At 40.7% G+C, this 20387-nt stretch overlaps 1 protein-coding gene across 4 annotated transcripts in view; it reads left to right on the forward strand.

The window, feature by feature from the left end:
• Positions 1 to 937: 937 nt before the first annotated feature.
• The window catches only part of FAP (fibroblast activation protein alpha), a 53963-nt gene continuing 34513 nt past the window's right edge, over positions 938 to 20387 (forward strand). For 2 of the 4 annotated variants that reach the window (XM_050969232.1, XM_050969235.1), the window contains exons 1-8: positions 942 to 1137; positions 1432 to 1516; positions 14286 to 14381; positions 15689 to 15783; positions 15915 to 15989; positions 16233 to 16285; positions 17198 to 17270; positions 18588 to 18708. In XM_050969232.1, the coding sequence (XP_050825189.1) occupies positions 1132 to 1137; positions 1432 to 1516; positions 14286 to 14381; positions 15689 to 15783; positions 15915 to 15989; positions 16233 to 16285; positions 17198 to 17270; positions 18588 to 18708 (604 nt within the window). In that variant the 5' untranslated portion in view covers positions 942 to 1131. Of the gene's footprint in view, positions 1138 to 1431; positions 1517 to 14285; positions 14382 to 15688; positions 15784 to 15914; positions 15990 to 16232; positions 16286 to 17197; positions 17271 to 18587; positions 18709 to 20387 lie in introns of all 4 variants that reach the window. The other 2 variants (XM_050969236.1, XM_050969233.1) reach the window with 2 other exon arrangements.

Raw genomic sequence — 20387 nt, forward strand, 5'->3', positions numbered from 1 at the left:
ATGACATGAAGGTAAAAATACCTACGGCCAGTCTACGCAAGTGCTGTCACCTTTTCCTGTCACTAGTGGGGCTGTACCGAAGCTAAAGCAATAATCAGAAAATTTGAGAAATGCCTAACTATATTTACAGTATGCTCTGATTACAGCAGCATGATTTTACTTCTCTTCATTAACTTCAGTGAGCTTTGGATCAGCCCCTATATGCTTTTGGGGACAGAAGGTCATGCACTTCCATGGCTATAGCACTCACACAGCCAGTTATATGTGTATTGTTTGGCTCACTAAAATGAGCTGAATTGGAAGAGGGGTGTTGTTTTTCCTCAACACTAAAATATCAAGTTTTTTAAAAAAAATTCTTAGCAGCGATGGGGCCAAACAGAAGAAAAATCCAAAGCCCATGGAAGTCAGTGAAAAGACTTCCATTGACTTCAGTGGCCTTTGGATCAGGCCCATAGATGTTTCCCATTCAAATCTATACTGTAAAGTCTACTACACAAATTATCATTTTCTCAGAAGTACATATAATAATTTTCTTCACATGCTAAAGAGTTATTGATTTAAAGAAACTAAAAAATGTATGTATTTCTGTTCCTTACTCTGCATTTCTTATACAGTCTTCATTTGTTTTTTTCTCCCCAAAACTAAACATATAAGCATAATATATACAAATAAAAAGAAGTGCTTCACTTTTCCATAATTTGTTACTACATTGAGAATAGAAATAAGGTCATCGTCAATGGGTTCTAAAACCCTGAGGTTTGCCAAAAAACACTAAACTCTTTAGAGGCAAACAGCGTATATCAACCTAACTGTTGAGTCATAAACCCCATAAGTTTCCGTAAGCTGCTGATGTTGGTTACAGTTTACACGGAGAGGGAAAATAGAATTACCACTCCCACAGCAACCCATGGGTCACTTCCAGGCCAAGAACACTCCCAAAAATCTGTTTCTAATTTTCCAGAAAACCTTTGAAATTTGGCACAGTTTTCAAAAGTACGTGGAAATTTTTTTTTCCTGAGGTTTGGGCTCTGACTGTGAAAGCAGAGCCTGCTATTTCAGACTCCTCTCACAGATCCACTGACCAACACCCAGGAGAAAGAATTTTCATTCTTTTAGAATACATCTGGAAAAATGAAGGTCAGTACGTGAACCAAATTCAACCTTTAAAAACTGCTGGAACTGTTGTTGTAAACTTTCTATTGTTGCACAGGGCCAGGCTCTAATCTGTAAGTATTTGCTTCACAGGAGAGAGGAAGAAAAACAGTTCTAAATATACTACAGGAAGATGTATGCTTGTTGACTTGGATGGATGTCAGCAATTAACTCGAATGCTCTTTCTTTTTGTGCTGGGGCTATTTAGTTAAAAACAAAGCTGTAATATATCTACTGCAGAGGATACTGTAAACACAATTATTTGTTTTTATCCTACAGACCCAGCTAAAAATCATATCTGGAGTGATTGTATGCCTTTTGCTTTCCTCATTAGTTATATGCATTATACTACTTCCAGCAAGAGGTAAGACAATTTATAGTGTAATGCATTAATAACACATCTTGGATGTTGTTTTAAAATAAGTGTAAAAATAAATAATTTTTATAAAAGTATTGTGCTGCCAGTGTTGCTTTGGCTTTCTCAGCTTATAGGAATGTTTTAGTGACAGCTTAAAGTTCCTGAAGAAATGAAGATGCCAGCATATGTTGATACAAGGAGCTCTTTCAAGTGAAAGGCACCTGCATTAACTTTACCGTGTATGACAAATAATATGCTTTGACAGGGCTGCAAACATAGTTTTCATCATACTCCTATTAACTGTTAGCATTTGTCTTTGGGGCAGTGACACTCTCACGATCTGTTGTTATTTGCTTTGGATTTGGGGAACTTGTATTAGGTTACAGATGATTGAATAATAATTGTAGAAGATATTTTTACAGTAAAGTATTAGCTCAATGCATTGCTTTTATGAGGGGGAAGGAGGCTTTATTAGTTTGTGACTATTTACAAATGACATAACATGTTTTGTATGAAATGTTAGCAAGCAACGTGTTTCATTATTTGGCTAGCTCTCGAGAAGGGCATGTCACTCTGTGAGGTTTGCAGATGTCTTATGGACCTGTTCCTCCTTGAGCTAATTAGCTACATTTTAAAATAATGATCTTTAGTATGAAGATTCGGACAGGTGTGGTCTTAAATTCAGGACCTGAGTGGCAGTGGCCTATTAGCATAGGCAGGTTTTCCAGGTGAGGTGTCTTATAGGAGCTATCTAATTTATATAAGTACTCGCATAGCCCCCATAGTATCTTAGTCCCTCCCAAGCATTTAAAAGAAGAAATAATAATAAAAATAGCAGGCTTTTTTCTTTCTTCTCAGCCTAAAGGGAAAATAGCTTGGTTAGTTTATAGGGATTTGTTGCTGTTTTGTTGGGGAGGGGACGTGTTTTGAATAACTTACTGCAGAGGAGCAAAGTCAAAGGAAGGAGTTCTGAATTTAGTCCCAGAAGTGATGAGATCTATGACCATAAGCTTGTGTTTTGTGGGAGTGAGTTCCATAGTGTAGATCCAACTACTGTGAAAGTTCTGTCTCCAACTTATGAGCCTCTTTGCATTTTTATTGTGTCTGTGAAACAAAGCTGTTATGGGAGTTGCAGTCATGCAGGGAAAAGAGAGTTAAGACTGATCCCATGGGGGGCTTTGAGTATCAGAACAGAGACCTTCATCTAGAACAGGCAAACATTTTGGCCTAAGAGCCACATCTGGATATGGAAATTGTATGGCAAGCCATGAATGCTCACAAAATTGGGAGTTGGGGTACGGGAAGGGGTGAGGGCTTTGGCTGGGGGTGTGGGTTCTGGGATGGGGCTGGGGATGAGGGTTGGGGGTGCAGGAGAGTGCTCCAGGCTGGGACTGAGGAGTTTGGAGGATGGGAGGGGGATCAAGGCTGAGGCAGGGGGGCACAGGACGGGGTCAGGGGTGCAGGCTCCCGGCAGCACTTACCTCAAGCAGCTCCTGGAAGCAGCAGTATGTCCTCTCTCCGCTCCTATGCAGAGGCATGGCCAGGCAGCTCTACATGTTGCTCTGTCCACAGGTACTGCCCCTGCAGCTCCTGTTGGCCATGGTTGCTGTCCAATGGGAGCTGCAGGGGCAGTGTGTGGAGCCCTCTGGCTGCCCCTATGCGTAGGAGGCAGAGTGGGGATGTGCTGCTGCTTCCGGGAGCCATGCAGAGCCCTGGCGTGTGCGGAGCAGGGCAAGCCCCGCACCCTGGTCCCAGCTGGAGCTCAAGGGTCAGATTAAAATGTCTGAAGGCCTGGATTCAGCCTCTGGGCCGTAGTTTGCCAACCCCAATCTAGACTGTATCCAATGGGGAAACAGTGCCGAAAGCATAGTACTGAGGTGATGTGTTCATGGTGACCCATGATGTTAAGCGGATGGACTGCCGTGTTTTTGGATAGTTTGTGAGGTATGGTGGACTTTGCTTTTAAGGACTGAGATTCCCAGACTGTGCCTGGCTGGGGCTCTGTGAAGCTCTTCTTGTTATGCACAGCCAATTGGAACCAAACACAGAATACAGCAGATCTCTTGTAAGCACCTAAAGCACCGAGAGATCACTGAACACCACGGTATGAGCATTTTCAGTATGTGAGGTTTAATTGCTAAATAAATTAGTTATGAAAATCAACCTAGCAGTGACAAGTCTGTGGTTTATTATGACCAGGTCTTTGGCTGATACGGTGGGGGCACAATATTCTGGTCTGTTGCAGATGGAAATATGTGTATTTTGTTGCCCCAGCTATTTGGGGATCCAGCAGCACTCAATGAGCAGTAGAGCTTTTTCACCAAGAAATGCAGTTTGGGGTTGACCAAAACGATGAACTCGTTTAACACAAAGTTAGGCTAGATATACAAGAGGACTTTGGCTTCAATCATTCAATCATTTGGCTTCAATCATGAGAATGATTCTATCACCTGTTGGGTCTCCCACATCCCAAGTGAGCACACTATCCAAGTGCAAGTCACTCCTCCACTGTTTATTAATAATTAAATATTCACTGGAACAATTTCTACAGGAGTGACTGAGAAAGACTTATGCCAGAATATCCAGTAGCCTGGTGGTTAGGGCACTCACCTTGGGAGGGGGAAGACCAGGCTCCAAGTCCCTATTCTAGAATGGGGATTCAGATCTTGTGGGTGCACAAACCACTGGGCTAAAAGTTGTAAGTTTTGTCAATTTAGCCCTTCATTTACTTTGCTTTTATTAAAATGATCAGAACTGAAACAAATCCTTTCATTTTGGGCCAGGCAAAGGGGTTCACTCACCACAGATGAACCTCCATGTGGCTGGGTCTGGGAATTAACTGATGCCCCATCTAGTGCCCCTTCTGTCACTTGCTCACACTGTGGTCTCTTTCTCTCCCTCTCTCTGTGACTTGGGATGTTAACTCTTGGTGACTTGGCCCGTGGTGGAGCTCACTATATAGTCTCCCCATCCCCCCAGAGTAACAAAGTCCCACCGAATAAGGTGTCCATTCCACCTCTCCAGGTCCTGTGCTATTTTCACAGTGGCTGCTAGGGGAATTCAGGCCTGTCCATTTCTCCAGGTTCCAGACCAGGGACCATAAGAGTAGCAATTCAGGTCTGCTTAGTCTCAAATCCTGTTGCTGTTTCCCTAGGCTCCTTCCTACCACACTTCTCTGTCTCCTTGCCTATCTTTGTATTTACCACAGGAGATTCCTCTTCTCCCCATGGCTACTTCACCCTTCTCAGCCTCTTGCTGGACTCCCCAGTTTGGAGTGAGACACCAGGGCTTACTCTTCCTCCTTGTCCCTAGCCAACTCCCTTTCCCTCTAGGGACAGATTGCAGACCTCCTCCCTGCAGTCACTTCCTGTTCTCATTTCCTGGTTTATTCTCCTAGCCCAGATTCTCCCCCACCTGGGCTTCATCTGCAGCTCGGCCTCCTTAATCACTAACTACCGTCTGGGTGCAGCATATAAAGTTAATTGTCCTCCTTAACCCACTCAGGGCTTGTAGGGGTGGACATCCCATTACAAATAGAATGACCCAAACTAAAATTTTCATCAATTTCTGCAATTCACTGAGAATTCTGAAAATTTTCAATTTTGGTTTGGGTTGAACCAAATATTTTTTCCAAATTTTGTAACGATTTTTTTTGGAACTTCCAGCAAACCAAAAAACCAGTCAATCACCCAGCTCTCGGGAGGAGTCCAAAAGGACCCAAAGATTGAGAACTGGTTTAACTCTCAGAAAGTAGCTGCTGCAGATAGTAGGGGATGCTACGGAGGAGACAAACACTTCAGAGCGCTTTCCCTTTCCTACTAGCATCACCTCAGTCTTGCTTAACGTTCACCTTTAGCCATTTCTTCATCCAGATTTTGAGCTCCAGCTAAGCACTGAGAAAGCTGGGAGATGATGCTCTTTATGGTGGATGTCAAGGCAATGCAGAGCTGCGTGTCATTTACGTGCTGCTGGCACTGCAGCCCATATTGTCTCACCAGTTCTTCCCAAGGCATCCAGCAGCCCAGAACCTGCATCCAGTCACCAGATCACTTTATTTGACCTGCCACAGATCTAGCTCAGTGCAGGGAATCCAGTGACACCAGGGCCAGGAAGAGGACTGGGCATCACGCGGGAAGGGCCCCACTAGCATGCAGATGTGTGCATCATGTGGTGAGAGTCAACAGGTGAGAACAGGGAACAGGGATGGGAACCACCACTGCTTGGTGACAAACCTGAGAGCAAGATCTGACCTCCTGTCCGTCCCCACATCACACTCCCCTGGGCCAGAACCCAAACCTTTCCCTACCATGTCACATCCCCTTGCCGCCAAAGGGTTTTAGTGGATTTTATGGCCCTCTACTACCGTAAAGTTGCCCATCCATGATATAGAGGTTGAATAATGATGATGATAAGGTCTCTCAGCAAGTTCGACAGATGAACTAGAGGTAGTTATTTTGGGTCTTGAGACAACACCAAAGACCAGTTTGGGACCTGCAACCCCATCTACAAGTGCCACAGATGAAGACTATTGTAGATGAATGTGCACCGCTTTTAGCTTTACGCCTTGCACATCTCTCCTTAACTGCAACAATCCGCTGTGTCTTGAAATCTTTCGGTCCAAGGTGGCAGAGCTGCTGCCATTGGATCTTGTCACAGGCTTGTGGGTTCTCACAACAAATGTTTTGGTGGCTTCAGAGCTTGGCAACCAACTCTTGCTGATAGTCACTCTGACAATTTTTCCTAAAATACATAATTAACTTTAGGAAAAAAAATGCACATACACGTCCAAATCATTGTAATTTATTTTTGTAGGAGTTTTTTTGAAGACTCAATAATAAAAATAATCTACAGTTGTCTATTCTTTACTGGACCTAAATACAATGGAAACACAAATAAGGTGCTTTCCACATTCTTGTATTTTTTGTTATTGTTTCTTTTGCTCTTTTTCTTTCTTACTTTTTTTTTTAGACTTGCTGGCTAGTAAGTCTACAGCTATGATAAGTGATACTTGTATGTTAATATCACTTTTCATAGCCTCCTAGCTAGCTACTAAATCTGCTGTGAAAAGTGATATTAACAAACATACAACTATCACTTTTCGCAGCAGACTTACTCAACCCTGGAACAAATTAAGTCCTGGAGGGGGGGGTGGGTAGGGAGGCAGCGGGACCACAGGTGATAGGAGAATGGAGGGGGGCCAGAGCCTGCCGCTGCGCAGCCTGAGGACAGAGCCTGAAAGCCTGCACCCAGGGGCCTGGGACAGGGCCCGGGGAAGCACCCCAAGGGCCGGAGATGGAGCCTGAAGCCCTGTGGCAGGAGCCTGCTGCCCACCACTCCAGGGCTGAAGCCAACCCCAGGAAGGTAGGGAACTCACTGGCTGTCTGCTTCTCTAATTTTTGTGTCTCCAAAGGGAGGAAGGCCCAATCCCAGCTGGTGGTCCCGGGAGACAGGTTGCTGCTTTGTACCCTCTCCCAATCCCTACCCAGGAGGATGTGACTGTGAGAAAAGGCCCTGGTGGCTGCATTTGAGAAATACCTGGGGGGGGGGGGTTGAGGTCAACATTGTGAGATCAGAGGTTGGCCTTGACAGTGTCTTTGAATGTTTTCTTGGTCTGCTCCCAAACGAGTTCTAGTCTGCAATTCTCTGTAAAAGACGGCCTTTGGTGTTCTACTGCCAGACATACTGACCACATGACAGAATCATCTCAGATGCACTCTCACTATAAAAACTTCAATGCCTGTGATGTTACAGCACTGAAGGACCTCGGTGTTTGGAATCAAATCTTGCCATTTAATTCCTTTTATCTGCTGTAGATGTTGTAGGTGGAATTGATCCAAACATTTTATGTGGTGTTGCTAAGTAGTCTTTGTATGGCAGCCACAGAGGAGTGTGCTGATGACGATGGCACAATAAACATCAGTTTTTGTTTGCAGTCTCACCCACTGTTCATTCCAGAGATGATGCTGAAGTCTTCCGAAGGCATTGGTGGCTGAACCAATACACTCGGTAATGTTGTCATCAATCTCATGAAACGACACTGCCTACGCAGCAAAATTTGTCAACGAGCTTGTGTGGAACATCATTGATGGACACAACTGGCATAGTTGCAGTACTTCTCAGTTGAGGCTGGACTGTGACTTCTGGCTTCTTTAAGCTGATTCTTAAGCCAAAAAGTTTTGCTGAATGCACAAAGCAGTTGAATAATAATAGGACTGAACCTTGTGAGATTCTACAGGTGAGGGCTTTGTATATGGAGGAAAAGGTGCCATAGCAATCTACTGGGTTCAGTCAGATTGGAAGGATATGAGTAATTTCACAAAGTTTCCCTTCATCTCATCAGCTTCTTGGAGGTGAGAGGAATATTTGGTAAGGAGTATAAGATATCACAAAAAAGTCCAGCTTAATGGATTTGGATGTGTTTATCCTGTCCATGGACAAGTGCTGGCTTGGCATCAGGCTCTGCCCAAAGCCTCACTGAGAGGAAACAGGAATTGCTAATACCAGGTCAAACTAGTGATTAGTTCCAATATCCATCAACTACAGTGTCCTGTTCCCATCAGTCTCTAGTACCAGATGCTTTAGAGGAAGATTCAAGAAATCCTGTTTAAGAACAATTATGGGTTAACTCGTCCATATGCGAGTATCTCCTTAATCCCAAGCAGTTAGTCTTGTATTGGCCCATCAATATAAGGGTTTATACTCCTTATGCTTTTTTTACTCTAGCTAATGGAACTGTGGATGTTATCTCTATCTATATAAAGATCCAATTTATCCTTGAATCCTACTGAACTGTAGCTGTTTCCAGAGACAGATGTATGAGTTTTTTGTGGTTGCAAATCTTGCAAGTCAGACGAGAACAGGAAATAGATGGTGAGTCAGAATTTTATGTTTCACAACACTGCTTAACAGTGAGAAGTTGGAGTTCTTGAAAGAGGATTAACTCCATTGGAGGCTTACCTAGGAAGAAAGCTAAGTTCCCTCTTCCAAAATAAACAAAAAGATGTAATCTGTAAATACTATGTGAATTATAAGAAGAATTTAATAACAACACTGTGGAGGGGGGAACTGCCATCAAGTTTGCTAATGGAGAACCAAGAAATTCACAATTTTTCTTTCAGAGAATTTAACATAAAATGTAGTTGCAGTTTATATGATTTCCCTGTATTTGTAATTTTGATTACATGGCTATTCTAATACTTAAAACTTCTGAAAATATGAAATATTACATATTTATAATGAGAGCTATCTTTCCTGCTTTCTTTAGGAAACTAAAATATTATGGCTTGAAAACTGTTGATTTTCACTCAGAAATGCTCTCCCTCTTTAAAAAACTTTATTTTTTGCTTAGAAAATGGGCCTGCTGCGACTCCAGACCTCACCTTATCTCCTGATCTCCTGGCCTTGACTCTTGCCTCCTGACTCTAGCCTGGTACTATCTCTGATCTCTAGTCTCTGACTCCAGCCTGACTCTAATCCTGATTCCTGCCTCCTAATTCCAGCCTGGTACTATTTCTGATCTCTGGTCTTGGATCCTGACCTAACTTGCTTATTGAACTTGGCTCTAGTAATTCCTCCAACTCCTGCTTACTGACTACCATCCCTGATGCGTGGACTCCAGCCCGGCTGTGGCTGATAGGTCAGACCACCTACACTCCAGTCCCTTACCTTATGTCTGCACCCCCACCCCCAAGTGCAAGTGAATATGCAAACCAGAAAGGATACTAGTCAATCATTATGCAGGTTTGATTACCAATAGAGGGAAGTTCACAAACGGCAATTTAGGATACACTAGTAAGCATGATGCCCTGGTATTCTGGAGATCTGGCGTCTTCAAATTTGGACAATCTGGGACTTTATTCCCTACCAATAATATGGATATCAAAGGGGTGTCTAGTGACCACCATTATTTTGGGAGAGCCAGTTTATCTATAATGTACTGCCCTGATTCATGAAACTCTCCCCTGGTATGGGAGCACTTGGCAGAAGAAGGTTAAATTAAACACACAGCAGTTGATGGATGGTGGTAGAATGTACATTTGTTCAACTGAAGGCAAGATGGTGCTGCCTACAAAGCCATTTGGATGCCAGCATGTATAATACCATTAGTGTTATTCTGCAAAACATATATGAGGATGGGGGGAAATGTTAAAAGTGGATTGATATCTGTGCTGGTGCAGAGGCCTGTATATGCAGCCAGAAACTGCACCTCTGAAAACTGGTGCTGGAGCCAGGAGAGAAAAGGATCTAAGGATTGGTTTGTACCTGCATCCTTGACTGGGAGTGGGAAATGTGATTATAATAGAATATGTGCACACATTACTAGTGCACTGTGTCAATTTACCAGTGAGAGAATAAAATTTATGTATTAGCAGCAAAGAGTTCTGTGGCACCTTATAGACTAACAGACTTTTCGGAGCATGAGCTTTTGTGGGTGAATACCCACTTCGTCAGATGCATGCATCTGACGAAGTGGGTATTCACCCACAAAAGCTCATGCTCCAAAACGTCTGTTAGTCTATAAGGTGCCACAGAACTCTTTGGTGCTTTTACAGATCCAAACTAACACGGCTACCTCTCTCATACTTGAAATTTATGTATTGTTAATCTGAAATTTATTAAAAGCTTGGCTTTGAAGTTCCTGTCTCTGTAGCTCTCATACATCAAGGGACTGGACAGCAAAATAGAAGTAAAACACACAAATCACAGTTTGGGATATAAAAGAAATATGCAATGTAAAGGTCGTATATTGTCACAGTTAGCTGTGTCCATAGAGCAATGATTAAATGCGGTAACATTCAGTTATTATGAGGATGGAAAATGTAGGGCCGGTGTCAAGCTTATGTTGTAAGACAGAATGACCAGCATAGCATGCTATGTAGTATACCATTCTGCATAATCTGATATCACTGGGAGTGTTGTGTGTGCAAGGAATGCACGATGACACCTTCTTTATAAAGGCGAAGGAACTATAGAGAACTAAAATCAAGACAGTGTGTTTTAGAAGAGAAAGAGCGTTTGAGAGTCAAGAACCTTTGATTTCTACTGCCAGCTCTGCTACTGATTTTCTGTTTGTCCTTGGACAATTTGCCTCATCTCTTTACCCTATTTCTTTGTCTGTACAATGAGAATAAAAATAGCTACTTACCTAATTTGTAGGGACATTGTAAGGGTTAGTCAATGTTTACACAGTACTTTGAACATGTAAAGCACTCTAAATGCTAGTATATATTTTGCATGCCTATGAAACTAAAATAGTGATTAGATCAAACTGAATTTATTTTAGGAAATTATGGGCCTGATCAGAGCTGTTCCAGCAACAGAAACCAAAATGAGGATTCATAAGTGCTGGAGCTAGGCGTGCAGCGGGTGCTCTTGCACCCTCTACCATGAAATGGTTTCCATCATATACAGGGTTCACAGTTTGGTTCAATGGCTCTCAGAACTCCCACTATACAAATTTTTCCTGCACCCCAGCAAGGATAAAAAACTCACACAAAAGTTATGGAAGGCTTTGAAAGATGAGGAAGAAATGAAGACACATTATTTCTTTGTGGAACATGATTTCAAGGACTAATTATTGAAATGATCTTTAGTTATACAAAAGGAGTCAGAAAACTGCAAATAATTAAAGCTGCTGCCTTAATTAGAGCATTTAAATGCCTCTTCAGTTGCTTATGAACAAGCATTCAAAATGATAAGTAGTCAGCAAACTGGAAGTAAGAAGCACTGGCATTCAATTTTCTTAAAGTGGGATGCTGGAAATTTAAGAAGAAATGGATACGTTTAGCAGCTGTGCTAAGTTAACGGTTGTACCAAATTATGGGAGAATACACTGCATGTGAGAGTGATGTGGTTAAAAGAGTATTTAAAGAGTCTAGTCAGTTGATGTGAGAACTAAGACAAATGGAGGTCACCAGCTTGATCAGTGATGCTGCTTGTATCCTTTGTAAGAATTCTATTCTAGATTCTGTAAGGACCTTTAAATAAATACTAAGATTAAGACTTTTGCCTAATAAAGGTATCAAATAGGACTGCAGGTTTTGGCCCTTAGAGTGCACAATTCTAGAAATAAATCTTATTAATAGGTTTGTAATAGCTTTAAAACCATAATTCATGTAGAGAATTTAATCTGGAAAGTATATGGTAGGTCAAGACATTTTAAGTATCCATTCATTTGGTGTTGAGAGGTGATGGTGAAGAAGCTTATTCTCAGCAATTATTTAACATCATTTCAGTAAGAGTTTGTAATTGTCTCTTCTTTTTTAATATATTAAGACTTTCAGTAAAATATTAGCCTGCTACTCACAAGAAGAATTAACTTCTTCATGAACACGTATGGATATTTTCTGAGCTTACTGCTAGCTCCATGGGTTTTTGGTTTGGTTTGGTTTGGTTTTTGTACTTGTATGTTTCTGCCTGTGGATTGTCATTTGCTTTTATTTAGCTTCACAACTTCCTTCTGCAGGCAAAAACAGTGTCAACAGTCAATCTGACATATGTGTTCTACAGTAAGTAAGTTACTTAGCAGAAGAACCACGCATTGTCATTGTAAAGTATACCATAAAAGTCAATGCAAAGCAACATTTCACAGGGAGTCAAAATGTGGCCTTAACAGAGAGAGAAAATAGAGGCAAAGTTGAAACTGCAGTGCAGTAAATCATCAGGATTGAACGGCATTCACCTCAGAGTTCAGAAAGAAACAACAGGATGAAGCAGCAGAGATACTCTCTAATAGCCCAATGCTGAACCCATTGAAGACAATGGCAAAACTCCCCTCCACTGCAGTGGGAGTAGGATTAAGTCCAGGGAGCACTCAAAAAGTGGAAAGCTGCTTATACAGTGGTAACCTTCAAAAACAGAGCCGAAGGAGTACCTAGAATTTACACACAGATAAGCCTGACCAGAAGATGACTGCCTTTATCAGACGATATTTCACGTGTCCTGCACATTACAAATGTTTTGTGTAGTCTTTCTGAAAGATTATTTTATTTTATTTATTTTATTTTATTTTATTTTTTGCTTCTCATGAATGAACCTGAATTTCTCATATTCCTTAACTTTGCACTTACGTGACCCAGAGCTTTCAGTATTGCTCTCTGCTGATTCACACTGATATGTTTTTTGTTTTACCCAAAAAGCCACAAACATCTTTTGTGCTTGGTTTTTAAGCAAGTGTTTAAATAGTCACTTCATACATCAATAACTAGTTTGCGAATTAAACTGTGTGGCCCTAGCAGAGGCAGCCAAGTCTGCAATTGCAACAGGCTGTAATGAAGTATTAGAGAGGCCAACTCCCTTCCAAAATCATTACAAATTGTGTTTTTCAGCAGCAAATAAACAAATTGTTAATTTTACTACATCTGCTCTGGCTTGACTGGCAATTCAAACTCAAATCTCTTTACTTTCTTGTAAAAATATCTGTCACAGAACTACTGGATTAGATGAAAAGCTCAGCAGCCTGTCCCCTCAGCACTGATAACCTCGTCTGCACTCCCCACTCAATACAGACACACGTTCCAGCTCCTCTCCCAAGAAATTATGCAGAGGATGTTAACTAAGCCCATTCCCCTACCATCTGCTTGGCAGCTTGTTTCTATTGCTCTTTCAGCCTCATCTTCTCCTCTATCTCTGAGGTGACTTGGTTCTGTTTGCTCCACTCCGATTATGCCTCTGAAGCTATCCTCCTCTCTGACTGGGAGCTCAATGATTCTGAGGCTAACGTCACTCAGCTCATTCCTGTTCTCCCCAGTCACCCTTGTCTGGCAGACAAGAAAGTTGACAGATAACCCAAGTCTTCTGGTCAGTAGGATTTCCCCAGGCATCTGTCTGGGCACTGTGAAGGGGAGGGTGGAGACCACACAATTGGGCACTATTCAGAAGTCCATTTATGTAGTGTCATATGCGTGGCCCATCTGGGAGAAGGGTGATGTAGTGATAGCCACTGCTACAGAGGGAGATCAGACTAGGGGAGAAGGACTGATCTTTGAACATTCCCTTGATTTCTAAAATTCAGTTTATTAGATTTATAAAATCGTTCTCCAGTTTTATTTCTAGCTCTATATATGTGTGTGTTGCTTTCTTCTGGTTACACAAAGAAATAAGCATAGGTGATGATAATCTTTCAAGTCTTATATCCAGCTTCTAACTCTTGGTAAGAACACTGAAAAGCTTGTAAAGAGTGAAACTGGCTGGTTCAGGGGACTGGTCATGGGATACAGAGCCTTTCACCTGTCAGTTATTGGTTGAAATCTAGCTGTGGTGAGCAATGATTTTAAGTGGCTATTTGACTCTTTGGTGGCCTAGGTACAGGGCTTATTTGAAATCATATGTGGGTTCCTGTAACCATTAAAACAGGCATCTTCACATCCTATACAAGTTCAAGAAACCCATGCCCTCTTTAAAAACTGTTGAGTGCCCCTGGAAATGGTGTGGGGAGGAGTTCTCCTGCTTTCATGGTGTCTGCAGCTACATAGGTCCATCTCTGTTTATGTGAAATGAATTCTCCTCAGTCAAGTTCCTAGCTTCTTATCCCTTGAAGCAGTTCATCCAGAAGAAGGTTGAAGGATGCTGTCAGGGCAATGATGGAAAGTTTCCCTGCTGCTACCTCTGCTTTGCCTGATCTGGGAATTACGGAACACAACATTCTTCAGGGCTTCTCACCACACTAAGTTTCTGGAATAGAGGAAAAGCTCAGCTAGCAACATTTTCTATTTTGCTTCTCAATTCACGCAGGTGTTATTAATAACTCTCTCCTCTCTCTATCTTATTTCTAAAGTTCCCAACTCAGATGACAATCCTAGGGCTCTTACGTTGGAAGATTATTTGAATGGAAAGTTTCAGTACAAAACATTTTTTCCATACTGGATTTCAAGTAAGTGAAGATTTTTTTTGTGGCTACGTATAATTTTTAATATGTATTTTCTGACTGGTTTACACAGACTGAGGCCTGGTCTATACTAGAAAATAAAGTTGGTTTAACTACATCAGTGAAGGGTGTGAAAAATCCATACCCTGCATGGTGTAGTTAAGATGAGATAAGTGCCCATGTAGGCAACTCAAGGTTGATGTAACAATTCTTCTGTCAGCCTAGCTACCACCTCTCAGGGAGGTGGATTATCTATGCCAACAGGAGAAGTGCTACAGCATCGCAGTAGTGCCGTTATAGCATTTTACATGTAGACAAGCCTTCAGAAGTGTATTTTCTCTGTGATGACTGTTGCTCTGAGTGAATGCTCACTGCTAGATTAAAGGTACAAAATCACAGCTGAAGCTCACCTTTCTATTGAAGAAATCTCAAGTATTTAACCCAATAGCAGAAAGAGGATTCTTATAATAGTTTCTGTTTTCTTAATCTTTTATCAATTTACAGGACATTGTTTTATTGTACTTGTTTCCATTAGATGCACTGAACATTCATCTCTTAAAGAGTCTGTTTTCTTTTATCTTTGGTTTCACTGGGCTTTTATACTTCCAATAGATAATGACTGATAATCTTTTACTTACGTGCCCAACACTGCCACCCTTAGTTACGTTGAGCACTCTTGTCTGCTCTCTTATGATAGAAAATCCTACACTCTTGAAACTTGCAGAGTCCCTTTGAATGAGGCCTTTTGTTCAGGTTTTACATAGGAGTTAAGTATTTGGCTCTAAGTGAGTTCTTTAAAATAAATATATGAAGTTAAGTATTAAGTACCTGAGTTCAGTAGCACATGTGTAATTAAGCCAGAATTTGGCCCATATGATCCTTCTTTACACCATATTGTGCAGTGCTAGTATTATCTACAAAATCTGTATAAAATGGAGACTAGGTGAAATTCAAAGCCAGGATTTTGAATCTTCTTCCATTAGTGAGTTTAAATGAGATATCCTGTGTTACGGACCCTAAAATGGGTCAAATCCTGGCAAGTTTGGGCAGTCATAATTCAGAGCAGAAATTGGCTTCATAGCTATAAAGTAACTGCCATATCACTGGCTGTGCAGTGTAATTTCAGCACGTATCTGAGTGTCCAAAGGCCAGTTCATTGCATAATTTGGTGCTGTTATGGAATTACAAAATAAGGCAAAACTTACTTTTATACTGATTTCAACAGACATTTGTTCTTGAATTGCTCAACTGCCAAAGAGGGCCTATACTCTGATGAACATTTTCACAATTTCACAATATCTTTTGATCAACAGGTCATGAATATCTTCATCAGACAGCAGAAGATAATATTATTCTCTATGATGTTGAAACTGAGGACTCAACTACCATCTTGACTAACGACACACTTGTATGTATCATTGCCATTTAAAAAATAAATAGAAGGTTGTTGTTTTAAAAACTTCCATGAAAATACAAATGGATTTAAATATTCAGATATTTAGTATGTGCTGGAATCTAATCAACTTCTCAATCTTTCAGAGAAAAGTTAATGCCTCAAACTATGCATTATCTTCTGATAAACAATTTATAGTTCTGGAAAGCGATCACACAAAGGTAATTCCTTTTTTTTTATTATTACGTGGCTGAAAATTCTGCCTTTTTACATCTGATATTTTACAGGTTGTGGTAACATATTACTCAACATGAGATCAAGAAGCATTAATGGTAGATTAGAGAGGTGAATTAAATTAAACAACCATATAGCATGGGGTGGTGTGTAGGCCCAAGGGAAGTACTGAGAGGCATTATACCTCAGAGATGATAATATTTTTTTTCTGGCTTACTCATTTTTTGCAGCTTTGGAGATACTCTTATACAGCATCATACCACATTTATGATCTTCAATACAGGTAAAGCCTGATACCTGTTTCTCATACTCTAGATGTGTGCTTACTAGCATTTCCATTAGAAAGCTCTCTTCTGATATTAGTATTGCACTGTGCTGTTGTTGCTTCAGTCTCTCAAGTTGCCTGCTGTTTGCTTGATTAGCTGGTGCAAAATTCAGAAATTACCCTGAAAAAAATGTATGGTGGGAAAATCCCCCTATCTTTTCACCACTAGGCATCTTGGGTCTATCTGATCTGTGATTGCCTGAATCTCTGACTACTCAGAATTTTCTAATCCCTCCTTCTGTCCTTTATCCATCTTCTTTATTTAATTTTTCCTTCCATTCTGACTGCTCTCTTACATTGCTGGGAAGGTGCTGGCAGGGGGTGGCTGCAGCTTGGGTGCTGAGGAAAGCCATTGCACATGGCACTGCAGCTGCTCTCCTGAAGTACACAGGCACTGCTGATGCCTCCTGCTGATGCTTTGCTGGCTCCTCATAGGTGATGCCACATGATAGGTCCATGGAACTTCCATGTGCTCACATGATTCACACGTCACTAGAGCCGATTCTAATAGTAATGCACACTGTACAGTATAGCAGGTGACTTAGTTGCCTGTGCCATACTTGGACACAGCTTAAAACTGGCATTTCAGGCTGTCGGACCAAGGGCTATCTGACGTGCATACACAAAGTATGCTAGCGTATGCTGGCCCTTCTGCATGAGTCACATTATTTAATGCCTAACTGCTTGGTTTGCACAGCAAATGCAAGCTTTCTGACACCAATTTTGCATTGTTCACAAAACAAAAGATGTTAAAATATTGTACTTCTGTGCTTTTTCTTTAATCTGCCTTTTATATGTATGTACAATATTATGATCTGTTTGTAGGGCAGGCAATAGCCATTTCAACTTCTTTCCTTTTTTTTTTTGTAGTAATTTTGTAACAGAAAATCCACTTCCAAATAAAATTCAGTATATATCTTGGTCACCCGTTGGACACAAATTGGTCAGTAAAAATAATGAAGTGCTAGAATAACGTTATTTTTGATGGTATAGAATTGATTTATTTGGTTATGTTGGTTTGCTTAAGTGCTATTTTCACAGGCCTTTAAATTGTGTTTATCAACCATACTTAATAAAGAAAACAGTTTAGCTAGTCAGTGTGGAAGGGGGAACACCTTTATAGAATAACCTTTTCTAGCCTAAATCTTATGTTTTAACAGTTCATAAACAGTAAATAATACTTAACTTGCTATTGTCCCGTTATTTCTTTCATCAAGAACTTTGAACACAGTTCAGAGTTAAGACATTTTCTTAGTAAAACACTGACAGCAGTTGCACTCTCACTGACCTCCAAATCTGACAGTGGAAGAAGAGAGCTCAAACAGGCTACATGCTTCACCTGAGAATTTTGAGTGTTGTTTTGCTGGCCATTTAAATTTCTGTGCAATTGACATTTTACTTTTATGTTATTAAATCAAATATTTGTAGTATCAAGAGATGCAATTTTCTAAGAAATTCCTCATATTTTGGTTTGATGCAGCAGTCCTGGCACACCCTAAACTTCCACTGATTTTACTAACCGTTTGAACAAGGGCTGTAGGATCAGGCTCCTTTTTTGTAACAGAAATGGACAAACGGGTTCAGGTAAAATAAGAACCTTTGTTCAGATCTCAAACTGAATCTGAACTGAGTCTTTTCTAAATTTCCAGTAAAGTTTAATCATCTTTTAAAATTTATATTATAGACTCATGTTTTATGCTACACTTGCTGGTCCCAGCTAGGACCAGAAATAGAAATGTCTGAAATCTCACAAGAAAGCCTGTTCACCTGAGATTTCTAGCACAGCTGAAAAAGATACAAGAGTTTCAGAAAGTTTGAATGAGTTTCAAAGAGGACTGCAAATTCATTTATGCCTAATATTTCAGGATATTTTTTTCATTCAATGTATTTTCCAGTACAGCTCATGGGAGTTAAATGCCTGCATCAACAGTTTAAAAAGAGCACTTTTTTTATATTGACAAATTTCAGTGGAGTTGCTGTGGAGTTACACTGATGTAATTGAGAGCAGAATTTGGCCTTCAAATTGTAATGTACTTCCATTAGATCAAATCCAAACCTAGTCCCAAGGGAGGTACTAGGTTCTTGGCAAAATTTGCAAAGGCTTCAATTGTAATTTTACTTGACTAAGGATATCAGGATATGGCCTATTATACTTTATTATCATTTCTAATGTATATGCAATAGCATTGACTGTACAAAATTTGGTCAGACCTTTTTCTATAATTGTACATATTTCTAACGAATAAATTCTCATCTTTAGGCATATGTGTATCAGAATAATATCTATTTGAAACAATATCCTGAAGATCGATCTATTAAAATAACTAGTAATGGAAAAGAGAATGTAATATTTAATGGAATTCCTGACTGGGTCTATGAAGGTAAGTTAATATTGAAAACTGCATTAAACAAAGCAGGGTTTGGTCAGAACTTAGATGGGAAAACACCAAGCAACATCTAAGTGCAGCAAGAAATGGTGTTGTTGATTTAGTATTTTGCAATCTTCCCTCTAAGTCAGTAGTGATCCTGTTTATGCACATGATGTGCCTATCACCTTGGTAACTAAGCACTGTCCATGAGCCAGTGAGGGTCCCAGTTTCAAATGCGATGTGAAATCAAGAGCCTGTGATCATCCAAAATACCATGTCACATTTCATAAGAGTAGAGATGTTAGCCACAGTGTCCTGGCAAAATTTCAACTCAGGAAACTACATTCTCTGCAGTTAAATTTTGCCTATAGCTTCAGTTAGATAAGTTACTTCTCATTTTCCTCCCCTAAAATCTCTGGTGTTGTGCAAGTTGGTGCTGCATTTAGAGCTCAGCGTTTGCTACATTTTGGCTATGAGATTCTGCCAGGTTAGGACATCTGTAATTTTCACTGGGGATCCACAGTGGACTTTCTTCCTTAGGTGCCCTCCAGCAGGAGCTGTGCCAGCAAAAGCCACTCTAGACCATGGGCTGAATTTAGCCCTTTGTAAATATTCCTTTCATCCACTGTAGTCTGATTTCATCCTGTAGTGCCCTTTTAGGGTAGCAGTGTTTAGTTGGGTGCAACTATACACTCCTTATCAGTGCAATGAAGCATGGGCCTTATTTTTGTGGCTCCATGCCAACCCTTTTATTCCTCATTTTTCACAATTCCTTTTCCTCCTAACACAAAAAAAGTATCCCTACTAGATAGACTCATCTTCCCTTCCTTCCATCCTCCTGTGGACGACAAGAACTCAGTGCCCTTTGGAGCACTGGTTCCTCTTTGAACCGATCAGGAGGCTAGTACAGCAGAGTATGTGCAAAAGTTTTCCATTGAAAAACAACACCTCCACTTCAAGTCTCATGGTGACTTAAAACCATGATAAAGATTCAGACTCAATCCAGCAGGAAGTAGCTTGATTTGCTACCACAAAGCAATTGGGTGGCCTATTAATAAGTATATTTGCCTGAGCTAATCTTTTGTAAAACAGTACCCGTCTTGAGCCTGGCGCAATTACATGGACCCAAAGATTGGTGGACTTGTAGTACTTCTGAGATTATCTTCCAGCTTCTTGTTTCACGATATGCCAATGATGTTCTGATGTCTCACCATATCAGCACACCCTGCCCTGTGTTGTTCCTTATACGCAAACAAGTATAGCCAAAAGATGGGTTTCACCATTTGTAACTAGAAAAGTGCAAAAGTAAGGTTGAACAGAAAAGCATACTGATATTGCAAAATCCTATCAATATATAGGGATAGCTCAGTGGTTTGAGCATTGGCCTGTTAAACCTAGGGCTGTGAGTTCAATACTTGAGGGGGCCACTTAGGGATCTGGCAAAATCAGTACTTGGTCCTGCTGGTGAAGGCAGTGGGCTGGACTTGATGACCTTTCAAGGTTCGTTCTAGGAGATAGGATATCTCCATTAATTTTTTTTTTAATATAGGAGGGAGTTTTAGAGGTCTGGGTAGGTGCCTTGTTTTATGGGTCCCAGCAGTTTGTAATAAATCCTACATATTGGGAAATGATAACTAATAATGGCCTCCTTTTTATTCTGTTGCAACAGAGCAAAGGGGCACTAAAATTGA

The sequence above is a fragment of the Gopherus flavomarginatus genome, chromosome 10, assembly GCF_025201925.1.
Source record: "Gopherus flavomarginatus isolate rGopFla2 chromosome 10, rGopFla2.mat.asm, whole genome shotgun sequence".
In the NCBI taxonomy this organism is placed as follows: domain Eukaryota; kingdom Metazoa; phylum Chordata; order Testudines; family Testudinidae; genus Gopherus; species Gopherus flavomarginatus.